The sequence below is a fragment of the Hevea brasiliensis genome, chromosome 8, assembly GCF_030052815.1.
Source record: "Hevea brasiliensis isolate MT/VB/25A 57/8 chromosome 8, ASM3005281v1, whole genome shotgun sequence".
NCBI lineage: Eukaryota > Viridiplantae > Streptophyta > Magnoliopsida > Malpighiales > Euphorbiaceae > Hevea > Hevea brasiliensis.
This window is the reverse complement of record NC_079500.1, coordinates 10,969,486-10,995,067: the sequence shown is the minus strand read 5'-3', so window position 1 is coordinate 10,995,067 and position 25,582 is coordinate 10,969,486. Positions and strand designations below refer to the sequence as shown.

At 29.9% G+C, this 25,582-nt stretch overlaps 2 protein-coding genes across 2 annotated transcripts; one reads left to right on the top strand and one right to left on the bottom strand.

Annotated features, from left to right (window-relative positions):
- Window positions 1-402: 402 nt before the first annotated feature.
- Window positions 403-1,744, top strand: LOC110637921 (agamous-like MADS-box protein AGL62). The gene is made up of 3 exons (XM_021788305.2): window positions 403-556; window positions 797-1,122; window positions 1,412-1,744. The coding sequence occupies exons 1-3, from the start codon at window positions 490-492 to the stop codon at window positions 1,742-1,744; spliced, it is 726 nt and encodes a 241-aa protein (XP_021643997.2). The 5' UTR covers window positions 403-489.
- Window positions 1,745-7,309: 5,565 nt separating this feature from the next.
- Window positions 7,310-7,597, bottom strand: LOC131182028 (protein PELPK2-like). The gene has a single exon (XM_058150650.1). The coding sequence runs from the start codon at window positions 7,595-7,597 to the stop codon at window positions 7,310-7,312; it is 288 nt and encodes a 95-aa protein (XP_058006633.1).
- Window positions 7,598-25,582: the final 17,985 nt, after the last annotated feature.

Genomic DNA, 25,582 nt, shown 5'->3' with positions numbered 1-25,582 from the left:
TATGAGTTATACATGTATATATATCATTTGAGATTAACCCATTAATATACGATCATTATACTCTAATTTTTTTAATGGAAAATTTTTTATTCACGTGTTGTGCTGATATATCTTAATTTTATTGATTTGGAATGCGGCATCATATATATTATGATCTAGTATATCAAGATTATAGAATAATTTCTCCTAATTATAGAAAATTAATTATTAAAAATGTGAGCAAAAATTACCATCTGAATGCAAGTTCAAGAAAAAGGTTTATATATGGAGAAATATGAGGAATTTAATTGCTGTTTTCAATGGTTACTTACACCTAAATGACATCATGAACACAAATGCTAAGCAATTTGTCGAAGCAAATTCTTCATTGTATCTGGTTAAGAGGGTAAGTAACTCATGAAGTCTATACCAAATTTACGAATCATACACTTGTTGGTCATAACTGGATACACCTACACCACCTTATCTTCATCCAATGAAATAACACCTATGCATAGCCAATCTTCACTGTATCTTGCTGTTAGTGATGAAATGGCGAATGATGTAAAGAATGAGAGTAGCTTTATTTGTTTATTACTCATTATTTTTATACCAAATATGTTATTTTTTAGGAGATTCTGGGAATGCCAAAACTAGTAAAATAATAAATGCAAGAAAAGTACAAAGAATTATCACCAAGAACACAGGAATATGGACAGTGATTCTGCATGTCAAATCTAGAATAGATGATCCTATAAATGCTGATTCATTTCCCTGCTTTGCATACTATTCCAAGAAATCTTTTCACTTTGATTAGCAGCCATATCAAGAAAGAGCACGGGTCGCCAAAAATTGGATATGGTGAAAATACCTAGAGAGAGTAACCTTTTGGTTACCTTCTCCAAACGTAGGTATGGCATTTTTAAGAAAGCTAGCGAACTTACCACTCTTTGTGGCGCTGAAGTCACCGTTATAATCTTCTCCCCTAGCATGAAGGTCTTCTCCTTTGGTCACCCTTCTGTTGAAGCGGTCATCGATCGTTTTCTCGCTGGAAACCCTCCCCAACCTTCGTCGTGTGCTCTACAACTTATCGAAGCTCACCGGAATGCCAGGGTCCGGGAGCTCAATATGCAGCTCACTCAGGTACTAATATTGTCCTAAACTTATAAAGAAAAATCTTTTCTCCGTAAGCATTTAAACCCTCTCTTTGCAGAAATGGTGACTTTGGTATAACGGTATAGTTACTCTATTTATGACTTAGACATCACAGTTCAGAGACAAAAACAGCCTTTCTGCAAACAAGGATAAGACTGCATACAAGTGTGGGATGTTTTGTGCATGACTCACTTTTTTCTGCATTAAAAGACTGGCACTCGGCTATTTATAGTGCTAGTATTAGCCACTAATCCAAACTATTATAATGATGCACTAGGTTATGAACCAATTGGAAATGGAGAAGAAGCGAGGTCAGGAGCTTGACAAAATGAGGAAAGTTGGCGCGGAACAGCGCTGGTGGGAGTCTCCTATAGAGGAACTAGACGTGCCAAGGCTTGAGCAGCTTAAGGCAGCTTTAGAGGTGCTGAGGCAAAATGTGGCAAAACTAGATGATCGGCTTCTGATTCAATCCACAAATCATCCTTACTTCTATAATTCAAAACTTGAAACTGAGGCTTTTCCTTTTAATCTAAGGAATGAAGGGTTCAACACAAACATGATGCCTTATAACTTTGATCTTGGATTTCCAAGCGGAAGTGGGTTCTCTTAAGGGGAAATTCTTGTTTACGCTCAATCTATTATAGATTTAAGACACAATATGTATAGTGAAACCTATATATAAAATAGGTGACGCCCACATATTTGTGTATTAGGTCTATGATAAATTAAGTCAAAGCAAGTTGTTCTTTTTAAAGTGGTTTAATAATTGGATTGTTGAAATTGGAATCCTTAACTAGCCACAGACCACAGTGTGTGTTTGTTTTTTTTTTTTTGTTTTTTTTTTTTTTTTTTTAAGAACAACAGTGTTTGGTTATTTCATTATCATCATGTACAATTTTTAGGTTGATTTGTGCATTTGTGCGTTTGATAGGAATGACCACAGTGATTTTAATAAAATTTGCTCAGACATGTTTAGCTTAATTAGATATGGGAATTAAGTTTGCAGAATATAGAATTAGAGATTTCATTTTCCATTGGAAAATTAAAGAGAATTCTGGACCTAATTAACAATTCACCATTAAAGTTTATAAATATGTCAAAGTGTGCACTTTTATATATAGCATTATTAATTTTCTTCAAAAATCATTAAAGAGTACATCCATTTGTAAAATAGAAATTTTTTGTTCATACCAAAATTATATACTCATTAATAATTGACGTATCATTAAAAGAGGAAGTCGCTGCTTTTATTGTATGTTCTTGCTTTTGGTATTCTTTGTAACACTTGGAGCATAAATTTAGATTCTGTATTGATCCATAGAAGCCACAGCCATAAGCGCAGAGTGGTGGTTCCATATTGTGTTGTGACTCCATTCTTTCTTTCTTTCTCTCTTCTGTCTTGATGATGTTGATTTTGGGATTTTGTGGGGAAATATATATATATATATATATATATATATGGGGAGTAAGTTTGCGTTTGATTTCACAATCTTTTTGGGATTCCAAGTACAATTGGATTTGAAAGAGGATGCAACTCTTGGAATATTTTTTTTTGAAGGTTATTTAATTTTATTTATAAATTTTGACAAACAGATTATTTATAGATTGCAGTTACTTTTTTAGTTATTTCTCATTAATTTATAGTTGAGTTGATTTAAAATTTTATTTAGACCATATTATCTTTTATAAAATTTATTAATTATAAGATTTTTGCCTTTAAATTAATTTTCTTGTATGACTAAATCTTTTAAAATTATAAGAAATAATAGATAAAAATATGAAAAATTTACAATTTAATCTATGGATTTTATTTTATATTACACTTTAGTCTCTAAATTTTTAAAAATTATTTATTTATTCCTAGGTTTGCATTATATTACATTTTAGTATCTGAATTTTAAAAAATTAATTATTTAGCCTGTAAATTTTGTATTATATTACACTTTAGTCCCTATAATTTTAATATATAAAACAATTTACTTCTTCTATTAATGAATGAAATTTTTATAAATTTTAAAATCACATTGACTAAATTATTCTATATATTAAAATTATAGGGACTAAATAATTTATTTCTCAAAATTCAGGGAATCAAGTGTAATATATTACAAAACTCAGAGACTAAATAGTTAATTTTTCAAAATTTAGAGGCTAAAGTGTAATATATGGCAAATTTCAGGGACTAAATTGTAAATTTTCTTGAAAATATTATAAATAATAATTAAATTAGTTATAAGGTTAATCTTGTATGATAAAAAATGTATATATATAAAAACAATTATATTTTTAAAAAATATAATATTACTGAATTCCTTATTAATTGAATTTTAATTTACTAATTAGATATTAGATTTGATATCAGTAAAATCAAATAGACAAATTTGATTTTGTTGAAGAATTATTAAAACATTCTCTAATTTTTAAAATTATATAAAAATATAATTTATTCAAACTTTTCGCCATGCTTGTAAAATTTTTCTACTTTAAGAGAGATAAAATCCTACTTAATATAGATAAATAAGATTTATTTATATAATTATTTTTCAAAATGGAGTGTGTGCATATACCTTGAATTCTTATTATGATTTTCTATTGATCTGTTTTCAGCATTCATATCAAATAAAGATGGCGGCCCAAAGAAGCAGCAAACGAAACATTCATGGTAATTGAGATTTAGATAAGAAGCCACAGTTCACTATATAGTAAGAGAAATTCTATGATAAATTCAGTAGAAAATAGCAATAGCCCTCCAGTATATAACCACGCTCAGATAGAAACAGCGCTCCAACTAGTAGAAAATACGAACTTCAACAGAACCAACACTCAAGAAATTGAAACAACATGTGTATATATATATATATATATATATACATGAACAAGACACTCAAGATGCAACATTTTCAGGTTTGATATTGTAACGCCCTCGCCGTAGATAGTCCGTACATTTTACTGTTCTGATAACTAATATCTGTTCGGACAGTCAAAATGTCTGGAACTACACCTAAACTATAGTGAGGAGGCATAAATTGAAGAAATAAATGTTAAGAAAATATAAGAAAAATTTAGAGAAAAATAAATTAAAGTTTAGAGGATTTATAAATTAGTACAAAAATAAAATTTAGAGAATAAAAATAATTAACACAAATTAATATTATGAGTTGAATTAGGAAAGAAGAAGAAAAGCAAAAAAAAAAAAAGAAAAATAAGCTTATGAAAATTTAAAACAAAATTAAATACAATAAAAATATAAATATATAAGCCACATACGACAAACCCCCAACCACCTTCATCTTCTTCCTCCACTTCTTCTCTCTCTCCCTCTCCCTTGTGCCGCCCACCTTGGCCCCTCAAATCCTCCATTGATATTCAAGCTTCCAAGCTTGATTTCCCAAGCTTTCACTCACCAAAACCCATAACACTCTTCATTAAAAATACTCCCCACACCCTAAGAAAGCTATAGATACCAAAAAGAAGCAAGGAAAGTGAAGTTTAACAAGTTACAAAAAAGGTTAGTGCTCAAAACTCTTGATCTCTTTTTTAAGCATGAAAATCATGCTAAAGCAAGTGAAGATTTACAAGAAATTAAAAAGAAAAATTTGGGAAAGAAATCCTTGAATTCAGTAGCCCTAGAGGAACCATGAAAATGATGGATTTTGTTGGTTTTAGTTTAGTTAGGGAAGTTAATTAACAAGGTATTATATGTGGGAATTGATTTCATGGTTATATATGTGAATTTGATATTTGAAATTAGGGTTGTGTACTTGAAATTGGGGATTTTGTGACATTTTTGAATTTGACCTAATTGTGTTGAGATTGATGCTAATAGAAGTGACATGTATGCTTATTTGGAGTTTGGAGAAGGAGGAGATTGAATTTTGTGAGTGTCAAATTTTCTGCAGGTTGGGACTCAATGAGTCCAGTGTGTTTGTTGAACCCTAACCGACAAAGTGTGACTCCAATTAGTATGAGGCCAATTGGAGGTGTTTTGGGACATCCAAATCTTCATTTTTCAAGAAGAAACCCTACCCAAATTTTGTCAAAATCATGACCAATTCTCTGCTAAAACCCGGATGACCAAACACTGCCAACCCAGAAAATGACCAAATGAACAGTACGTGTTCATTTGGTCATAACTCTCTCTATACTAGTCCAAATGATCTAAAATTTCATCAATGGAAAGCTTAGATATAGGGCTACACTTTTCATGAAGACCACTTGACCCAGTTTTGCCTTTAACCAATTCAAATTGTTAGCATAACTTGGGTCACTAAAACTGCCAACCCAGAAAATGACCAAATGAACAGTACGTGTTCATTTAGTCATAACTCTCTCTACACTAGTCTAAATGACCTAAATTTCATCAATGGAAAGCTTAGATATAGGGCTACACTTTTCATGAATACCACTTGACCCAGTTTTGCCTTTAACCAATTCAAATTGTTAGCACAAGTTGGGTCACTAAAACTGCCAACCCAGAAAATGACCAAATGAATAGTACGTGTTCATTTGGTCATAACTCTCTCTATACTGGTCCAAATGACCTAAAATTTCATCAATGGAAAGCTTAGACATAGGGTTAAACTTTTCATGAAGACCACTTGACCCAGTTTTTCCTTTAACCAAATCAAATTGTTAGCACAAGTTTAGTCACTAAAACTGCTAACCCAGAAATTGTCCCAAAATACTATTCCTTTGGTTTTTTGACCATAACTTGAGTTCTATAACCCCAAATTCAGTGATTCAAAAACTGAAATTCAAGTGGAAGTGTGACTAAATAGACATCCTAACTTAGTCATATTCCTAGATAAAGATAACACATCAACATGAACCTAAAGAAAGGTTCATGGGAAAAATGTTATATAGGATAATTAAAATACTCATAAGGAAAATTAAATATTAAAAATGATATGAATATGTAAATTAGGACTAATGTCCTATTAATATGAAATTAATGGTACCAATGAACAGTACTAAAAAATAGTAATAGTGAATAGTGCTAAATTAATTAAAAATGTTTAATTGCCCATAGTATACCTAGACTTATTTATTTAGTTTGGATAAATTGGTATACCAATTAGAGACTACAGATAGCAGTACTGCCTACTGAGAAAATCATGAACTGACAATATATGTCTAGTATGATTGTTCTACAGGCTATATGCTTACTTACTAGCCATTGTGCCTACTTTATTTCTGGCTTTACAAGCCCGACAACGGGTCTCGTGCCCAACAACTAGCCTTGTGCCTAACAGACGTATACTGGATAGACATACGGCTGTCTAACCAGTATACACTCGTGCATCCAGCTTTTATAATTTGTTATAGGTTTCTTGGGCACTGATAAAAAATTAATTAAGACTTAAAATATAATAAGTAATCATAAAAGATCCTGATAATGTTAATTGTTCCCAAAGAGCAATAAAAATATAAAAGACCCAGAAATTATGAGTTGCAGATATTATTTCATATGTTAAATTATTGTTATTATAAATTATGCACCACTAAGTGTTATGCTTAGCGTGTTGGTTTTCCATCGCGTAAATCGGAGATCGGTCCAGCAAGAATGACAGCAGTGAGTGCAGCGTGAGCTTTGACTAGATCTGCCATTGTCCAGAGTCACCTCACCAGTCTTTTGTATTTTTGTAGGGCCCATGTATAGACTAGTATTTTGGTTTATTATGTTTAGTCATTATGGAATTACTAGTTTATGATATATTTCATTTTGGACTTGAAATGAAAGCTTGTAATTTATTATCTATGAATTTCCATATGAATGCAATAGATGATACTTCATTTTGAGATCTCATAAATAGTTATGAATGATATGATAAAAGAGAATATGATATGGAAATATGTGAGATGACTATGAATATGTTAACAGGTGATAGTGGAACCCGCCAGATGCTAATAAAACAGAGGAGGATTTGTCCGGGTCTCCACAGAAACAAGATATATAAAAAAAAATTTACACATAAATTACCTGACTTAAATGACATTAAAATTTACAATAGATATGACAAGACAAGATAGGGTGCTCCGGCACCGAATGTGGCACTTCTTGCTCGGCTATACAATAGACTGGTAAGGGGCATCACAGATATCATATATGACACTGGAAATGTAGAAAAGTAATCAGAAAATAAAATATTGAAGCATAAATGGTATGGCTATTAATTTAAGGACTAGTAGTTGACTGAGGTGGTGTGACGTCCTTGGGAAGCATTGGTATGGTAGGCAATGTGGGCTTGGGCAACTCATCAGGAAGATGGGGAAAAGGTGGCAATTCAGGTTTTGGCAGAGTAGGAATTTCAGGTTTTGGCAAGGTTGGAACTTCAGGTAATGGTGGAAGCTCAACATTAGGCAGTGGTGGCAGCTCGAACCTTTCAGGTTTAGGAAGCTCGGGTACCTCGGGCAATGTTGTCTCCGGAGATGACGCCTCTACCCGATCAGTGTGGCGATTCATCGGGCAAATCGACCTTGATGGAAATATGAAGAATGAGGCATGAATTTTGGCCATAACTTGGAGCAGAGACAAGGACTACTTTAAAAGGTATAAAGAGCTTGCAGCAACTACTAAATGTTGAAATCTGTATTGAGTCTTGCTTGTGTTAATTTTGCACTTGTGCTGGGCTTTTATAGGGATATTGGGAAGTGGAAAAATTGGGGAGTTTCAAGTTTGAGTCGGTAGGAAAGCTTGTACGCAGGCAGTTCAACTCCTCACCTGTAAAACTTCCATGTTGGATATAGAAAGTTATCTATTTGACATATTCTTGTTTTATATCTATTTATGTGGAGATTTGTTGGCTATTTTCCTGTTTGCTGCAACCAAACGAAACATTAAACGTCTCCATTAGTTTAACTAAACAAGAGGGAAGATTATATTCCAAGCTAAACTATTACAAATATGGAAGCTAGGCTAGCTAGCTGTTGCTTCTTATTCCATATATAATCAATCAAAAAGCACAAGTCAATTATAGATGTCAAACTTACATATCTTGTAAGTACTGATGTGGCCCAACCGCAAGTGCACGGGTTGTATAAGTAATATAGAAAAGATATTGTTCCTATGAAGAGTTGTGTTAATGATTGAATTGTTGATATAAAAATTTGACTAATTTGAACTATTTTTAAAATTAAAGCAATATATTGATAGATATTGAAGTGTGAAATCTATATATGCAAAATTAATAATCTAATTAACAATGTGAAGATTCAATTAAATTTGCGGCAAATTAAAATAAGCAAATTGAAATATAGCAAGATTTGAAATGGCAAGCAATTAAATTTGATTAGAAATTAACAATGATAAAAGGGCAATTCCGGAGTTTGGGAGTTCATATTCAAGCTATGTTGGGATTTTTAAATTGGTTATCCAATCTTATGGAAAGTATGGGTTTTAAGGAGATTAATTCTTAAATCCTTTGAATACTCTTTCGAGTGAGACAAAGAGTGCCTTAATCAATCTAATTCTACTTTCGTAGAGTTAAAATTAATCAAGACCCATTAAGTTCCTTAATTAATCTGTAAATCCTCTTAATCCCTAGTCTATTTCTAGATCTAAGTTAATTAAGTCTAATTTCTTGCTTATCTATCACAAGGCTTTCTCTTTTCGGTGCTTCAACCATGGATTAAAAATAATACTTAATGTGATCCTACACTAAACATGTCATTGAGCACACAAAAAATGGATAAAACTTCATTAAAACCACAAAATATGGATTACCCAATCAAAATCCATAAAATATCTCAAATATTACATCTCAACTCCAGAATCTATTGAAAACTATTCACTATCCATAATATTTACAAGAAATTCTGAGTAAATATGGAAATAAATCTTAAATCTAAGCTAAGAACTAAGAAACCCAATGCCAGAAAGGTAGGAAATAAGGAAGAGAGGAAGAAAACTCCAAATCTGGTTCAGAAATGGAGAAGTGACGTTTTTGCTCTGTTTTTCTGACTCTTCCTCTGCTGCTGCTCTTTTCTTTCCTTTTTCTCTCTCCTTTCTGAAATGAGATAATGACATATTTATATCTTTTTGACAAGTAGCCCTAAAATGGTGTGTTTGAGGAGGAGTTCACGTGAGGGAATCTTCTGCCAGCTCATTATGAAGAGTTGCACAAGTTGTGCAAGTTTCTTATGCAGGTTCTATGCAAAATTGGTGGTTCCAGGTGCTTCCCGTGATGTTGCATAAGCTATGCAAGTTAGTTGTGCAGTTTTTTTTCAAGTTTTGGAGTCTTCTATGAAACTACATAAGTGGACTGCATAAATTATGCAGGCCCTTATGCAGTTTTAGGCAGGCTTAGGGCTCTCTGCGTGAAGCTGCATAAGCAAAGAATGGATCTGCATAAGTTATGCAACATCTTATGCAAGTTTCGGCCATTTTGATTGTCTCCTCCATGAAGCTGCATAAGCAGAGTGCGAGACCGCATAAGTTATGCAGTTTTCCGTGAGTTGCATAAGAAGGGCGTAAATCTGCATAAGTTATGCAGCAAGTTATGCACATTTCCGTAAAGCTGCATAAGCATGGAGTAAATCTGCATAAGTTACGCAACAAGTTATGCACATTTTCGTGAAGCTGCATAAGTAAGGAGTAAATCTGCATAAGTTATGCAATAACTTATGTAGGTTTTGGCAGATCTGGAAAATTGCTTCTTCTCCTTGTGCAGAACTGCACAACTTACGCAGTAAGTTATGCATATTTCGACCACTTTGCATTCTTCAACTTTCAAGCTTTGTTTTTGATATTTTTGGCTGTAGGAATCACTCTTTATTGGCATAATTTCTTTTTAGTCCTTTAAAAACACCATTTTCCCTACAAAACAAAGCAAAATTACAAATTAACCCAAAAATTGACAATTATGGAAAACTATCTAAATAACTAATAAAATTGGCTAAAATTAACTAACAAGTGACTGAAATGGCTATGAAATTTAACCTAAATGACTATACAAAATACATGTATCAAGTACATGTACATCTCTTGGGAAATTTAATTAATAGGAACTCTAACTTTCAAATTGGGTGTTTTATTAATATGTATGGTAAGCTTATCTCATAAAACAACAACATCTAAATCTTAAACCCAAATTAATTGGAATAAGCTATATGAATCAGCTTGTTTGGTCATTCAACTTTGTTATCACTATGTCTGTTATTTGATAAAAAAAAATAATAAAAAATATGAACTTTGGCAAATCCTTCTTAGTAATTAGCAAAAAAAATTTATTGGATAACATTGCCCTTTGATAACATTGTGTAAATATTAAATGATGCTAAGTTTATTGGATAAGCACCTTTATTTATTTTGATGTCTTTCATATTCTTAATATTTGATTTCATTGTTGGTTTCTTAAAATAATTGTGTTATATTTTTCAAAATTTACATAGATTATGCATATGTTAGTAAGGAAAATTTTAGCTAGAAACCAGTATTTTATATTGGAATATCTAATAGCATTGCTTTTTTTAGTATCTGAATATATATTGATTTTATTTTTCAATTAATTTTTTTATAAAATTAAATTTGTAGCATATACTTATTGTTAATTAGTTATTGTTTAGAGAAAATACTGTTAATTTAGTTACAGGTTACACTGATCCTATTTAAGAAGGATGGACATGACAACCAATTTTTTGACTCTAAAATTAGCAATTAAATTTTTTTATTGCTAATTTTTTTTATAAATTTATTTTTTATTGCTAATTTTTTTTATAAATTTATTTTTTATTTTATTGTAAATTTATTTCTAATTAGCAACAGAATAATTTATTATTAATTTTTATGATTAATCTATTTATTTTTTTTATGACTCTTGATATTCAGTGACTATTTTTGGAGCCGAGCTATTGTCAAGCCCATATAGAGAACTATTTACTTTTTTTACTGTTACTAAAAAGAAAACTTCCTAATAGAATTGAAAAAACGGCCAAATTAAGATTTTTTTCTTTCAACTAAACCAATATTTATTCCACCATTGAAATCTTTTTGTTATTTAGAAAATGTGTATGATAAAAAAAAAATGAATAAGGCAATAGTGCCACAATGTCATTTCAATAAAAATACAATATAATAGCTAGTAATTAATCACCATGAAAATCTCAAATTATTATTACAATCATACAACCAATGTATCATAACAAGCAGCTAAAATACTCAAACCCATAAAATAAATGAAGAACAAGCTATCAGAGACTATATGAGTCACAAGGAACTCTGCAGAAAGTAACAAAGGGAAGTAGTAGCAGTCTTCCAATATGCATATATAATTAATCTAGTCCAAGTTTCGAATCTCCTCCCACAAAGTGAACTGACGACCAATGAAAATATCAATGATTTAGTTACCAGGTGGTGAAGAAAGGAATGGGATGGAAGGAATTGTTGGGATAGTGGGGATTGTGGGGATGTTTGGCAATGGAGGCAAAGCAACCTTCGGAACGGTAGGCAAGCTTGGAAGTGGAGGCACTGTAGCGTTAGGCAGAGATGGGTTTGTAGGCAAAGTGGGCTGTGGCAGAGTTGGAACACTAGGCAATGGTGGCAGTGTAGGCTTTGGAAATTTTGGCACTGAAGGTGGCAATTGCTGAAGATGACGAGCAGCTAAGCCAACATCAAATGATAAAGCAATGAAGAATGCAGCAAAGATCAAGAACTTGAAAGAAGCCATGGTTTTGATATAGATCTCAAAGGAAATTAAAGATCTTTGTTATGTTTAGAATGAGGAAAGCAAACTCACGTTTTAGGATTATACAGGAACTGAACTAGACTTTGGTGGGTGATGTAGTTGGGGAAAACTGTGAAACTCTTCAAGTTAGTGTTTCTGGTTAGCTAAACTTCCAGTTACAGATTGACAATTTTGTAGTTGTAGTTGGCTAGATGTTGAAGTTAGAATATTCTCAAATGCAAGCAGGTCAAAATATCCAGGGAATGATCCTCAATTTTGCCCCTATACTCATTAGTATGTCCAATTCAGTTTATTTTGAAGGTTTTTCTTTTTTTTTTTTTTTTTTTATCAGATTTGCATAGAGGTTTGTATTAAAGTTCAAAGTTCAAACAAGCCTAATTTTTAATGGCTTCGTTTGAAATAAATTATTTATAAGAAAAAAATTCAATTGAATTCTCACAAAATTATACTTATTAATTTAATGATGCTACACTTATCAGTTATGTACCTTTATTCATTTTGTTATTTTTTTTATATATATTCATAGTATTTCATTTGTTGATTGCTTAGAATAATTGTGTTGTATTTACTTAAAAAATTTTTAGATTTACATAGATTATACATATATTAGGAAAAGAAAATATTGGCTAATCTACTTGTGTTGTTTTATTTTTAGTGTCTTAATACTAATTAGTTGTTTGATAAATCTATTTTTATAATAGATACTTACAGTTAGTTAGTCGATTATTTAGAAGAAACTGTTAGTTTAGTTTCAAGTTACACTTATTAAGTAAATGGGTGTGACATTTAATTTTTTAACACTAAAATAAATAATGAAATTTTTCGATAGTTAATTAATTTTAAGTATAAATTTATTTTTTATTTTTATTGCAAATCTGTTACTAATTTTTATTGTTAAACTGTATTTTTCTTTCAGTATTGTTAAAATTAAATTTTCCAAATACAATTAAAAAAAAAAAAACTACATAATTAAGATTTTTTTTTCAACTAAATCAATATTTATTCACCATTAAAATTTAAGACGTATCTTTTGTTATGTAGAAAATACGTAATGACATTTAAGACGTATCAAAAAAAACAAGGTAATAGTGCCATAATGACATTCAAATGAAAACACAATACTAATAGCTGGTAGTAATCATGAAAATCTCAAATTATTACAATCATACAACCAATATACCACAACAAGCAGCTATAATGCTCAAACCCATAACATAAATGAAGAACAAGCTATCAGAGACTATATGAGTTACAAGGAACTCTACAGAAAGTAACAAAGGGAAGCAGTAGCAGTCTTCCAATATGCATATATAAATATAGTCCAAGTTTCCAATCGCCTCCCACAAAGTGAACTGAAGAACAAAGAAAATATCAATTATTTAGTTACCAGGTGGTGGAGATAGGAATGGGATGTTGAGGCAGTGGGTGTAGAATAGGCTTTGAGGCGTGATGAATCACTATCTTTAAGGTATTAATTGCCCCCACTAGATTGCTGCAAGGTTATGGCAATATACCTCCAGGATACAACAAAGCCTGAAATCTGCAGACAGCAACTCCTGAAGATTTCCCTTAAGAACTCTTTATATGAACTGAATTTAGAGAGATTAGAAGAAAAGAAGAAGAAGTAGAAGTAGTATATTTCTGGATTGAAAAAACTCATCCATATTTATAATGAATGAAAAGTCATGGCACCTTTACTAGATAGACACATCTGTCTATCTCCAATAGATACAACTGTTTATGTAATAGACATGCATTTATTAAAAGATACCTATACAAATAGTTGTGACTATTTGTATAGAATAGACATGTCTATTTATTAACAGATACCTATACAAACAGTTGTGACTGTTGTATAGAATTGATATGTCTGTCTATTAACAGACACATCTATTTGTTAAGTGCCATAATAGAATAATATATATTGAATTATATATATATAATTCTATACATATTTCACTCTTGCCATTCCTTCACTTTCTTATATTTTAACAATATAGAAATTTTTCCTCTCTATACTATCTAACATACAAGCTATTTATAACAATCCCCCACTTAGCTTGTATTGTTAAATCCCATTGTTTCATGCATAATGAAAAGTATCTTTCGATTTAAACTTTTCCTTAGTGTAAGTATTTCAAAGTTCTAAAGAAATCATGGTGGCCTTAGCTTAAACCTAGATTCCTATTAAATAGAACCGGAAATACTACACACACGAATCAATTAGTTCAACTTAAAAAGTTCACCAAAATTTTAGCACGAATATGGCCTTGTGCTACCTCCTGTTTTCATGAACATTTACAAAGTTATTCTCACTTTTGTTGAAGCGGCACCACTTCCTATGTTCATATAGGTGAAGTTTCCTTTGTAATAATTTTAAACTTCATTAAGAGTATAAATACTCATCCTCATTCCATTAACTTAATACATTAAGTACTTAATTACAACATTTACTAATGACTTGTTGTTACCCTTTAAACTTTATTTAGTAATAATACTATAAAGTAGGGTTCCCATCATTAGTAAATTTAATGGAATATTTTTAATCCTAATCCAGCACATGTATTTTTTATCATATCTCTCGAGAGCCCTTTTGTAAACGGATCTGCCAGATTATTACAAGACTTGACATAAGTAATAGTAATAATTCCATCAGAGATTAATTGTCTCACATACTCATGTCTTAAGCTAATATGTCTAGACTTTCCATTATAAATTTTATTATAAGCTCTAAACATTGTTGCTTGACTATCACAATGTAAGGAAACAGCAGGCATCGGTTGTGGCCACAACTTGATATCTAGTAAAAAATTTCTCAGCCATTTTGCCTCCTTACCAACTGCTGCTAAAGCTATAAATTCTGATTCCATTGTAGAATGGGTTATACAAGTTTGTTTCTTTGATGCCCAAGAAATAGCACATCCTCCTAAGGTAAAAACCCAACCGGAAGTTGATTGATTATCATTAATACTAGTTATCCATCTAGCATCTGTATAACCTTCTAACACAATTGGAAATTTATTATAAAATAAACCAAAGTTTATAGTTCTTTTTAAATAACCAAGAACTCTTGAAATTGCTTTCCAATGTTCAATACTAGGCTTACTAGTGTATCTTGATAATTTACATATTGTAAAAGTAATATCGGTCTAGTGCAATGCATAGCATACATTAAGCTACCAATTGCACTAGCATACTCAATTTGAGCAAGCGCCTGCGAATTTTGATTAATTTGGAAGAAACATCATATGGAGTTTTGCTTCTTTGACTTTTAAATGATTAAATTTATTTAATATTTTCTCAATATAATGAGATTGGCAAAGAGCAAAACCCCCACTATGTTTTTTTACTTTGATACCTAAGATTGTATCTACCTCTTTTAAATCTTTCATTTTAAATTTTGAGGTTAGATACTTCTTTGTATCATTCACACCTTCCATATTTGTTCCAATTATAAGCATGTCATCAACATAAAGACAAATTATCACACCAAAATGATCTGTAAATTTGGAATAAATACATTTATCAACACTATTATGTTTAAAGCCATATTCCAAAATTGCGAATCAAATTTCTAATGCCATTGTTTCGGTGCTTGTTTTAAAACATATAAAGATTTAATTAATTTACAAAATTTTCTTTCATTCCTGGTAAACCAAATCCTACTGGTTGCTCCATATAAACTTCTTCTTCTAAGTCACCATTTAGAAAGGCTGTCTTAACATCCATTTGATGTACATATAAATTATATATTGATGCTAAAGATAAAAGTACTCTAATAGATGTTATTCTAGCCACTGGTGCATATGTATCAAAGTAGTCAATTCCCTCTTTTTGTTTAAAACCCTTTGCAACCAATCTAGCTTTAAAAGTTTGAATCGATCCATCTGTGTTATATTTTCTTCTGAAAACCCATTTACATCCTATTGGTTTAGAACCAGGTGGCAAATCAACTAGAACCCATGTATTATTAAATAATAATGAATCCATTTCATCATTGATTGCCTCTTTCCAAAAGGCCACATCCCTTGTAGTCATTGCCTCTTGAAACGTTTTAGGATCATCTTCTACATTTAACAAAATTGGTATTTTGTTAAGTACAACTGACCTATTGCCTTCTACCAGAAAAACAATAGCCTGAGAAGATATAAAATCTGGATGTAAATTATTTTCTTTTCTAATACGTTGACTTCTTCTAATTTTATTAGAAGAATCTAACTTTCTTTTGTTGCTAGACGTCGATTCAAAATTAATATCAATACTAGAACCATTGCTTTGACTTGAACTATTCATGGGCTCATGTATAGGGTCATTATGAAATTTATTTTCAATAAATTCAACATCCCTAGATTCTACAATTACATTTAAGTCTAAATTTAAAATTCTATAAGCTTTGGAATTTTCGGCATAACCAACAAAAACTCCTTTCAAAGCTCTAGGACCTAATTTAGTCCTTTTAGGATCTAAAACTCTATAATATGCTAAACAGCCCCACACTCTTAAATAGTTCAAGTTAGGTTTTCTATTTTTCCATAATTCATATGGAGAAATCTTAAATTTTCTAGAAGGAATTCTATTATGTAAGTGACAAGCAGTAAGTAAAGCTTCTCCCCATAAGTTTGTTGGCAAATTAGATTTCACAAGCATAGAATTAAGCATATCCACTAAGGTTTTATTCTTTCTTCTGCCTACCCATTTTGTTGTGGTATATAAGGTGCACTAATTTGATGTATAATTCTATTTTCTTCACAAAATGAAGAAAATTCATTGGAAAAATACTCACCACCTCTGTCACTTCTCAAAATTTTGATTTTTTTTCCTTTTTGATTCTCAACTTCAGATTTATAAATCTGAAACATTTGGAATGCTTGATCTTTATTTTTCATTAAATAAACATAAGTATATTTGGAGAAATCATCTATGAAAGTTATAAAATATCTATTTCCTCCTTTAGTCAATATTCCATTTAATTCACAAATATCAGAATGCACAAGTTCTAATAACTTAGAAGATCTTTCAACTTTTGGAAAAGATTTCTTAATCATTTTTGCTTGTATACAGATTTCACAAGATTTTTTATTATCATCTATATATGAAATTAAACCATGTTTAGCCATAAATTTTAAAGATTTAAAACTAATATGTGCTAAACGATCATGCCATAAAGATAAAGATGACTCAACAGTATAAACAGAAATATTCATATTATTATTAATACTGAGTTTAAACATTCCATCACATGAGTAACCTTTTCCCACAAATAGTCCATTTATGGACACAATTATTTTATCGGACTCCAGAACAGCCTTATAACCTTTCTTACACAACAGACTAGCAGACACAAGATTTTTCCTTATTTCTGGCACATACAACACATTTACTAATAATAGCTTCTTTCCAGAAGTGAAGTTTAATTCAACACTTCCTTTTCCCACCACTTTAGCGGAATCATGATTGCCCATTAGAACTTTCTGCCCATTTACAACTTCTTCATAATTTTTAAATTGAGTCTTATCATTGCAAACATGAACAGTAGCTCCAGAATCATACCACCAATCATTGGATTTGGTTGTTGTAGCCATATTGAGTTCTGTTACCATTCCAATATGCAAATCTGATATCATTGCAATCAATTCAGTAGTTTGTTCAACTATATTTGCTTTATTGGAATTCTGAGCACTATTATTCGTATCTTCTTTCTTATGTTTCTTTAGAAACCTGCATTCACGTTTGTAGTGCCCTTTCTTGCCACAATTGTAACAAGTTCTTCCTTTCTTTGATTTCTTTATTCTTGCCATAACTAAATCTTGTTACTGCTTTGCTTGAAAACTTTCTCTTACTTCGAATTTTCTTTTGAAAATTCGACTTCATACAAAATTAACTTTTGTAGTAGATTCAGAAACAAATTTCTTATCACGATTTCTTGTCTCTTCTTCAATGCGCAAGTGTTTCTGAATCTGTTCAAGAGAAAAATCTTCTGTGGTATGCAATAATTTCTTCCTATAATCATTCCAACTAGGAGGAAGTTTTGCTATTATTCCTCCTACTTGCAATGATTCAGGAACTATCACTTTTAAATCTTTAAGTTTTGAAACCAGGACATGTAACTCATGGACTTGATCCATAACAGATATATTATCAACCATTTGGAATTCAAAATATTTCATGATGAGAAATTTATCCACACCTTGTTTTTCTGAGTTGTATTTGAACTCTAGTGATTTCCAGATTTCCATTGGAGACTTGACAGAAGTAAATAGATCATCTGACCTATCGACAAGTTGTTAAGAATATGACCTCTGCATAGCAATTCATCTTCTTCACGTTTGTCTCGATCTGCTTTCACTTGTTCGAGAATCTTACGGTTGGTGGTGAAATAGCAGGCAGACTTGGATCAAGTATATAAGAAATCTTCAATGTGGTGAGTAAGAATAGCATCTTGTCTTTCCAGCGAACATAGTTTGTCCCATCAAAACGATCAAGTTTCACAAACTCTTGATTCATCATGGAAACAGCCTTGGACTCCATTGCGATTAATACCTTAAAATTGTTGAGGCAGTGGGTGTAGAATAGGCTTTGAGGCGTGATGAATCACTATCTTTAAGGTATTAATTGCCCCCACTAGATTGCTGCAAGGTTATGGCAATATACCTCCAGGATACAACAAAGCACGAAATCTGTGACGGCAACTCTGAAGATTTCCCTTAAGAACTCTTTATATGAAGAATTTAGAGATTAGAAGAAAAGAAGAAGAAGTAGAAGTAGTATATTTCTGGATTGAAAAAACTCATCCATATTTATAATGAATGAAAAGACATGTCAACTATACTATATAGACAAATCTGTCTATCTCCAAAAGATACTATTTGTTTATGTAATAGACATGTCTGTTTATTAAAAGATACCTATACAAATAGTTGTGACTATTTGTATAGAATAGACATGTCTATTTATTAACAGATACCTATACAAACAGTTGTGACTGTTGTATAGAATTGATATGTCTGTCTATTAACAGACACATCTATTTGTTAAGTGCCATAATAGAATAATATATATTGAATTATATATATATAATTCTATACATATTTCACTCTTGCCATTCCTTCACTTTCTTATATTTTAACAATATAGAAATTTTTCCTCTCTATACTATCTAACATACAAGCTATTTATAACATGGGATGGAAGGGATTGTTGGGATAGTGGGGATTGTGGGGATGTTCGGCAATGGAGGCAAAGCAACCGTCGGAACACTAGGTAAGCTTGGAAGTGGAGGCAGTGTAGGCTTAGGCAGAGATGGGTTTGTAGGCAATGTGGGCTGTGGCAGAGTTGGTACAGTACTAGGCAATGGTGGCAATGTAGGCTTTGGAAAATTTGGCACTGGCAATTGCTGAAGATGACGAGCAGCTAAGCCAGCATCAAATGATAAAGCAATGAAGAATGCAGCAAAGATCAAACACTTGAAAGAAGCCATTGTGTTGATATAGATCTTAAAGGAAATTAAAGATCTTTGTTATGTTTAGAATGAGGAAAGCAAACTCAGGTTTTAGGATTATATAGGAATTGAGGTAGACTTGGGTAGGTGATGTAGTTGGGGAAAACTTTGAAACTCTTCAAGTTGGTGTTTCTGGTTAGCTAAACTTCCAAGTTACAAGTTGGCCAATGTAGTTGTAGTTGGCTAAACATTGAAGTTAGAATTTAATCAAATGCAAGCAGGTCAAAATATGCAGATACATAAATGGAGCAACCATGCATGCCACCTAACAAATCATCAAAATAGCTTTTTGTCACTGCAGGTCAATCTAAACATCCTCTTGGAAATCCTTCTTGTGTAATGCGTATTTGGCTGTTTAGCTATACAAATATTATCTCTCTTTTAGTCAAGGTTTTCTGGAGAGTTCGGGGTTAAATCAATAGACTATTTATCGTGAATACTGTTTAATAAATATTAAATTTTATGTAATTAATCCATTTTATAAATATTAATATATTAATTTTAATATTAATATATTGAATTAATATTATATTATATATCATTTAATAAATATTAAATTTACGTTATGTAACTAATAATTTTTTGCACATTAATATTAATATACTAATATTAAAATAATATAAAATTAAATAAATTAATAATATAATATGTCAAGCTTTAAATTATTAAATATAATATTTTTATAAATGAATTTTAGTACATTAACTTGCATATGAAAATATGTCCTTTTAATGTTTGATGAAGTTGTCTATTTTATTTTTAAAGGAAAACTACTATTTAATCTCCATATTTTAACGAAATTACTATTTCATCATTGTATTTTAAAAAAATATAATATTTAGTTTATATATTTTATTTTCGTTAAACTATTTACTCCCTCCTTCAAATTTCTCATTATTCACATTATTCAAACTACTATTTAAGTGATAAACCCATTTTATATAGATATTTTAGGATAGTTTTGCATCTATTTTATCATTTTTAGTTTAGTAATTTTATGCTTTTAATGTTTATTTTAGTTAATTTGTTAATTTTAGTTTCATTATATTTGATTTTTGGAATTTTAATGTTTTTTATTGGTTTTAATAAGGTTTAAAGGCAAAAAGGTCCATGTAGAAGAAATTCAAAGTGATTTGGAAGCTTAAAGTAGAGTGAAAAGTGAAGAAAATTTGCTTAAAGTAGAAGACCAGCTGAGACTTGTAAGGACCTCCACATGCCCCGTGTTGAAGGTCGTGTGAAGATAAGAGTTACCCAGCAGAAATCAACATGAGGGATATAAATTCACACTTGATCGTGTAAACGGAGACTTCGAAAGAAAACATGCCAAAAGTTTCATGGGCTTCCACACGCCCCGTGTGGCAGGTCGTGTAAATAGAGATTTTAGAATAAAACACGCCGAAAGTTTCATTGGCTTCCACATGCCCCGTGTGACAGGTCATGTAAATAGAGATTTTGGAGCAAAATACGTCGAAAGTTTCAGAGACTCCCACATGCCCCGTATAGCTGGTCATGCAGAATCTAAAGGCTCCTCCTCCGAATCAACATGAGGCATGTGGAAAACAGCCTAAATCAACATGAGGCATGTGAGATGGCGCTGGCAGATTTGCTGACATAGAAAAATTTTCTCTTTTCACACCTTTCACACCTTTTGTCCTTATCCCTTTAGAGACTATTTTTAGGGCAACCCTTGAGGGGATATAAAAGCATCATATTCTCATTTTTACCATAAGGAGAAAGAGAGAGAAAAATCAAAAGAGAGAGGAAGAGGGAATCACGCCATTTTTGGAGGAGAACACCTGCAGAGTGATGTTTTCCAGCTTCCATTTTTAGAGATTTGGATCTTCTTCTTCTGAGTTCTTTTATTTTCAGTTTTATTTTCATATTTTCTTACTCTATTTCATATTTTCTACTTGTAAATACAAGCATAAGTGAGTAGATACTTAAGATTTTAGAGTTGGGTGTAATGATTTAAGTTTTATTTGTGGATTTGGACTGGTTTTAATAAGATTTTAGTATATATAAGTTTTGATTCTTATCTTGTGTGCTTATTTACATACTCATTGTTGGTACCCTTTGGGTTTTGTTCTTAATCTTATATTGAATGATCGAGAGGTGAAAATCTATGATAGATAATCAAGATAATGAACTTAATCACCTAGTGTTAGAAATAAACTAGTGGGTTAAGAGGAATTTCAAGTTGATTAAAATGCTTAAAGGGTTTTGGGTAATTAAACATTGCATGAGAATGGGGTTTAGTTTCCTTTAAAACATTCTTTAGTTTGCTTGAAAGAGAAATTAAAGGAAATCAGAATCAACTTCCTTCAAACTTGTATTTTCCTTAATCTTGGCTTTGCCTATCCAAATCCCAATGAAATTTACTTCATGAATCTCAACTCTGGAATCAATTTTTACCATTAATTAATTAAATCTTTTGTCACTTGCTGAAATTTTAATAAATTAGTATAGTGCTTAGAATTTTAATTACTTAATTCATTATAATTTCCTTATTTTCCCAATTTAATTTGCTGCACCTTTTACTTTATTTTTTGCACAAATTATCGATAGTCCAAATAATCGTGACTTTTATAATTTGGTACTCAAACAACAATTCTCCGTGGGACAATATATTTTCTTTACTACTTGAATGACCGGTATACTTGTGGAGTTCGCAACCATTAAGCCCTCTATTTTAAGAAAATTAATTAGTTGATCCCTGTATTTTGAAAAATATTATTATTTAGTTTTTTTTATTGTAATTAAACTAATTAATTGGTTCAAGAATTTTGAAAAATATATTTTTAGATAAAAATAGAAATTTCATTATGTGGAGATTAAATCTGGATTTGTATTTTTTTTTTTTAAATTTCTAATTTCTTGGACATTATTTTTATATTTTCTATATTGGGAAATAACTTTCCTTCATTACTTAGAAATTCAATAAAATTGAATAACTATTTTTGTCTAGATAATTTGTACAATTTTTATCGATAGATGAGAAAAGAAAAGAGAAAATGAGGAGGAGAAAAGTGTTGGTGTAAAGAAGAAGAAACATAAAGAGAGGGAAATAAGGGGCGATAATAAAAAAATAAGAGGGAGAGCATTATGATAGTGTTTATATAAAAAATAATTATAGAATTAAATAGTTAATGAAGTTAAATTACAGAGACTAATTAATGTGTTTTTTCAAAATATGGAGGCTAACTAATTAATTTCACTAAAATAAAAAGACTAAATAATATGTTAACTTGTATTAAATAACAAAAAAAAATGACGAATGAACTAAATAATTTAACAAAAATAAAATATATGAATTAAATAATATATTTTTTAAAATATAAAAATTAAATAATTAATTTCATTAAAATATAAAAACTAAATAATAATTTCCTATATTCTTAAACTCTAATCAATAATACTTAATTTTAGTGGATTATCTTTCTTCAAAATTGACTATCCAAAAATACTAATAATAAACTTAGATTATTCAAAATAGGAGTTTAGAGTTTTGTAGAATCAACATTAACATTGCGACTGAAAGGTCAAAAAACCATAAAGTATAGTTATACAATGTTTTTTTTTCCCTGTTGAAGATTATCACGTGTCACTAACTACAACTAATAATTATCACGTGTGTAAAATGATTTTTTTTTTAAAATAATTAAAAAAAAAACACAGATTGAAACCCATATAATCAATGAATGGGTCGCCCAAGTCACCGAGTTTGGCAGAATTTCATAAATTTTCATTTTTGCGGATCATAACTCAATTCCATTCTTAATTGAGCCAACTGGACCGATCAAAATTTAAAACAATGCTTTTAATCATCAAAATTTATGAAAAAGTTGACAATCAAGGATGATTGATTTTTTAGTCCACTTGACTTTATTGCAAACTTTAATTCAAGATCTCATATCACTAATCAAGGATGATTGATTGTTTAATATATTTAGCTTTATGGCATGCTTAAATATAATACATTTATAAAAAAATTAATTTTTATTAAAATATAAAAAAAAATAAATTCTACATGATTATTAGAAAGACCGGTGACTTTAGCTAACCTCACCCCAAAATCCATGGTAGATAACCCACCGATTAGATCACCATAATATCAATTACTGAGCATTAATTTTGGATGATCATGGTGTGACTTTGTCAGTTATCTATCCATCCCACAACTTCACTTGTCAACATATAGGTGGAAAGACTATGAGATGGTGGTTGGTGTGCTGACTAGTTATCATCATTGCTTAGGTAGCATGCAACTTAAAATCAAATCCGAATACTTATATTTTTTATATTTTATAAAAATTTATAGTTTTAGATGAATTTTTTATTTTTTAAAATAAATTATATATATACTTTTTAATTTATTTAGAATTTTAAAATATTACTTCTATTTAATTTAAGTATGTAAATATATTTTCTATTTAAATTAAGACTCTTTAATTTATTCTTATCCAAATTAAGATTTGAAATTCTATAAATATCTATTATATTTTTATTATGTAGAAAATTTTTAGATTTATTTAATGAAATTTTCTTCTTCACGAAACTATTTTGCTTTTTTTATCCTTAAGCTTTGGATTAAGTTTTATTTATTTTAAAATCTTGGATTAGTTCTTGTTTAATTTTAAGAGTTTGATCATGTATCGATATTTTTTCGCCCTGGATGCTGTCTCAGAAATGACTTTTGTTCTTCTATTTCAAGGACTTTTGATCCTTAATTAGTATAAGCAATCAGACTGTTGATCTATATGTGTTTCCTTATCTAGCTGGTTTGAGTTCACAAAGTAAGTCCTTTAAATTGAATAACATTTTAGGTTGAATAAATTTTTTTTTCTTTAATGATCTCAATTGTTTATTAAAATTCTAAATGTGAATATATTTTATAAATTTTTTAAGGTTAATTAGATAAAAAAAAAACAAATTGCACTAATTTACAATTTTATATAAATGTTTTAATTTTTCACTAATTATCAAAACCTTTAAATTTTGAAGAAACTTTAGTTAAAATTGAATATCAATTGACTAATTGACAATATTACAGTACTTGAACCATGTGTTTATGAATACTTAACAAAATACTCTTGAATTTTGTTTCACAAAATCCTCATATGCAAAATCAAAGTCTTTCAAAATTGAATTGCAATTTTTAATAATTTTTTTAAAATTGAAATATTTAGATAGTTGGTCAGAAATTAAAACATTTGAATAAAATTATAAATTGAGGCAAATGTTTTTTTTTTTAAATTTCTAAATACATCCATATAAAAATGAACACTAATTATTTCATGGCAGAGTTATAAAAGTGAACCCTGATAAAAAAACTTTCCTTCTCTCTCAAATGGGGGATGATTTATCTCAAACTAGCAAGTAATCTATTAAAGCTCGATAAATTAATGAACAAATTGATTTCCTCTACCTGTTTAGCCAACAATTCAGTTACAACAACCTTCAACAAATGACATTATTTCAACAGAATATTGATAAGAACTGGCTTTGCCTTTTCTCCAACTACACTTATATTCTTCATAGGTACTACCCATTTGCATCTATATATAAACTTGATTTCTTTCATCCAATTCCACGCATAACTCTTTCTTTGCGCTTATTTCTAGCTCATATACACAATTTCCTCAAACCCTAAGCATTTCCTTATCTTGTTAAGTTTATCCCTGGTTTATTAATTAATAAAATCTTATTTATTAAAAAAAAACACTAAACCAGTAACATCAAGACATCTAATACATATATGTGCATGAAAGTTAAGAATTCATAACTTTTAACAAAAATTTGACACTTAACTTCACTATTAATTGACATCTGGCATAATTAATAAATAATAATTTTAAATTTCACTTTAATTTAATTTTTTAATTATAATTATAATTAATACTATTACATAATGTTTAATTGAATAATTTTATCTTAAAATATATAATTATTGAAATTAGAAATATAAGAAAAAATGAAAGATAATGTTTAAATAATAATTTTGAAAAATATATAAATATTTAGAATTTAAAAAATGTAAAATATATGAAATTTAATTAAATTTTATATATTTATATTTAAAGGTTTTGATGGTAAAAAAATTTAATTTTTAATAAATTTTAATCTGTCATTGTAAAAAAAGCTAAAAAGACAAGAATAAAATATAAGAATATTATAAATTGATTTTGTATATCTCAAATTATTTTTTAAAATTAATTTAAGAAAATAATATAAAATGTTCATAATGAATTTACATTTCTTGATTCATCGT

Coding starts and splice junctions, on each gene's coding strand:
- LOC110637921 (XM_021788305.2), top strand. CDS start 490: ATGCATAGCCAATCTTCACTGTATCTTGCTGTTAGTGATGAAATGGCG. Junction 557..796: donor GAATGATGTAAAGAATGAGA/GTAGCTTTATTT, acceptor CACTTTGATTAG/CAGCCATATCAAGAAAGAGC. Junction 1,123..1,411: donor TCAATATGCAGCTCACTCAG/GTACTAATATTG, acceptor ATGATGCACTAG/GTTATGAACCAATTGGAAAT.
- LOC131182028 (XM_058150650.1), bottom strand. CDS start 7,597: ATGAATCGCCACACTGATCGGGTAGAGGCGTCATCTCCGGAGACAACA.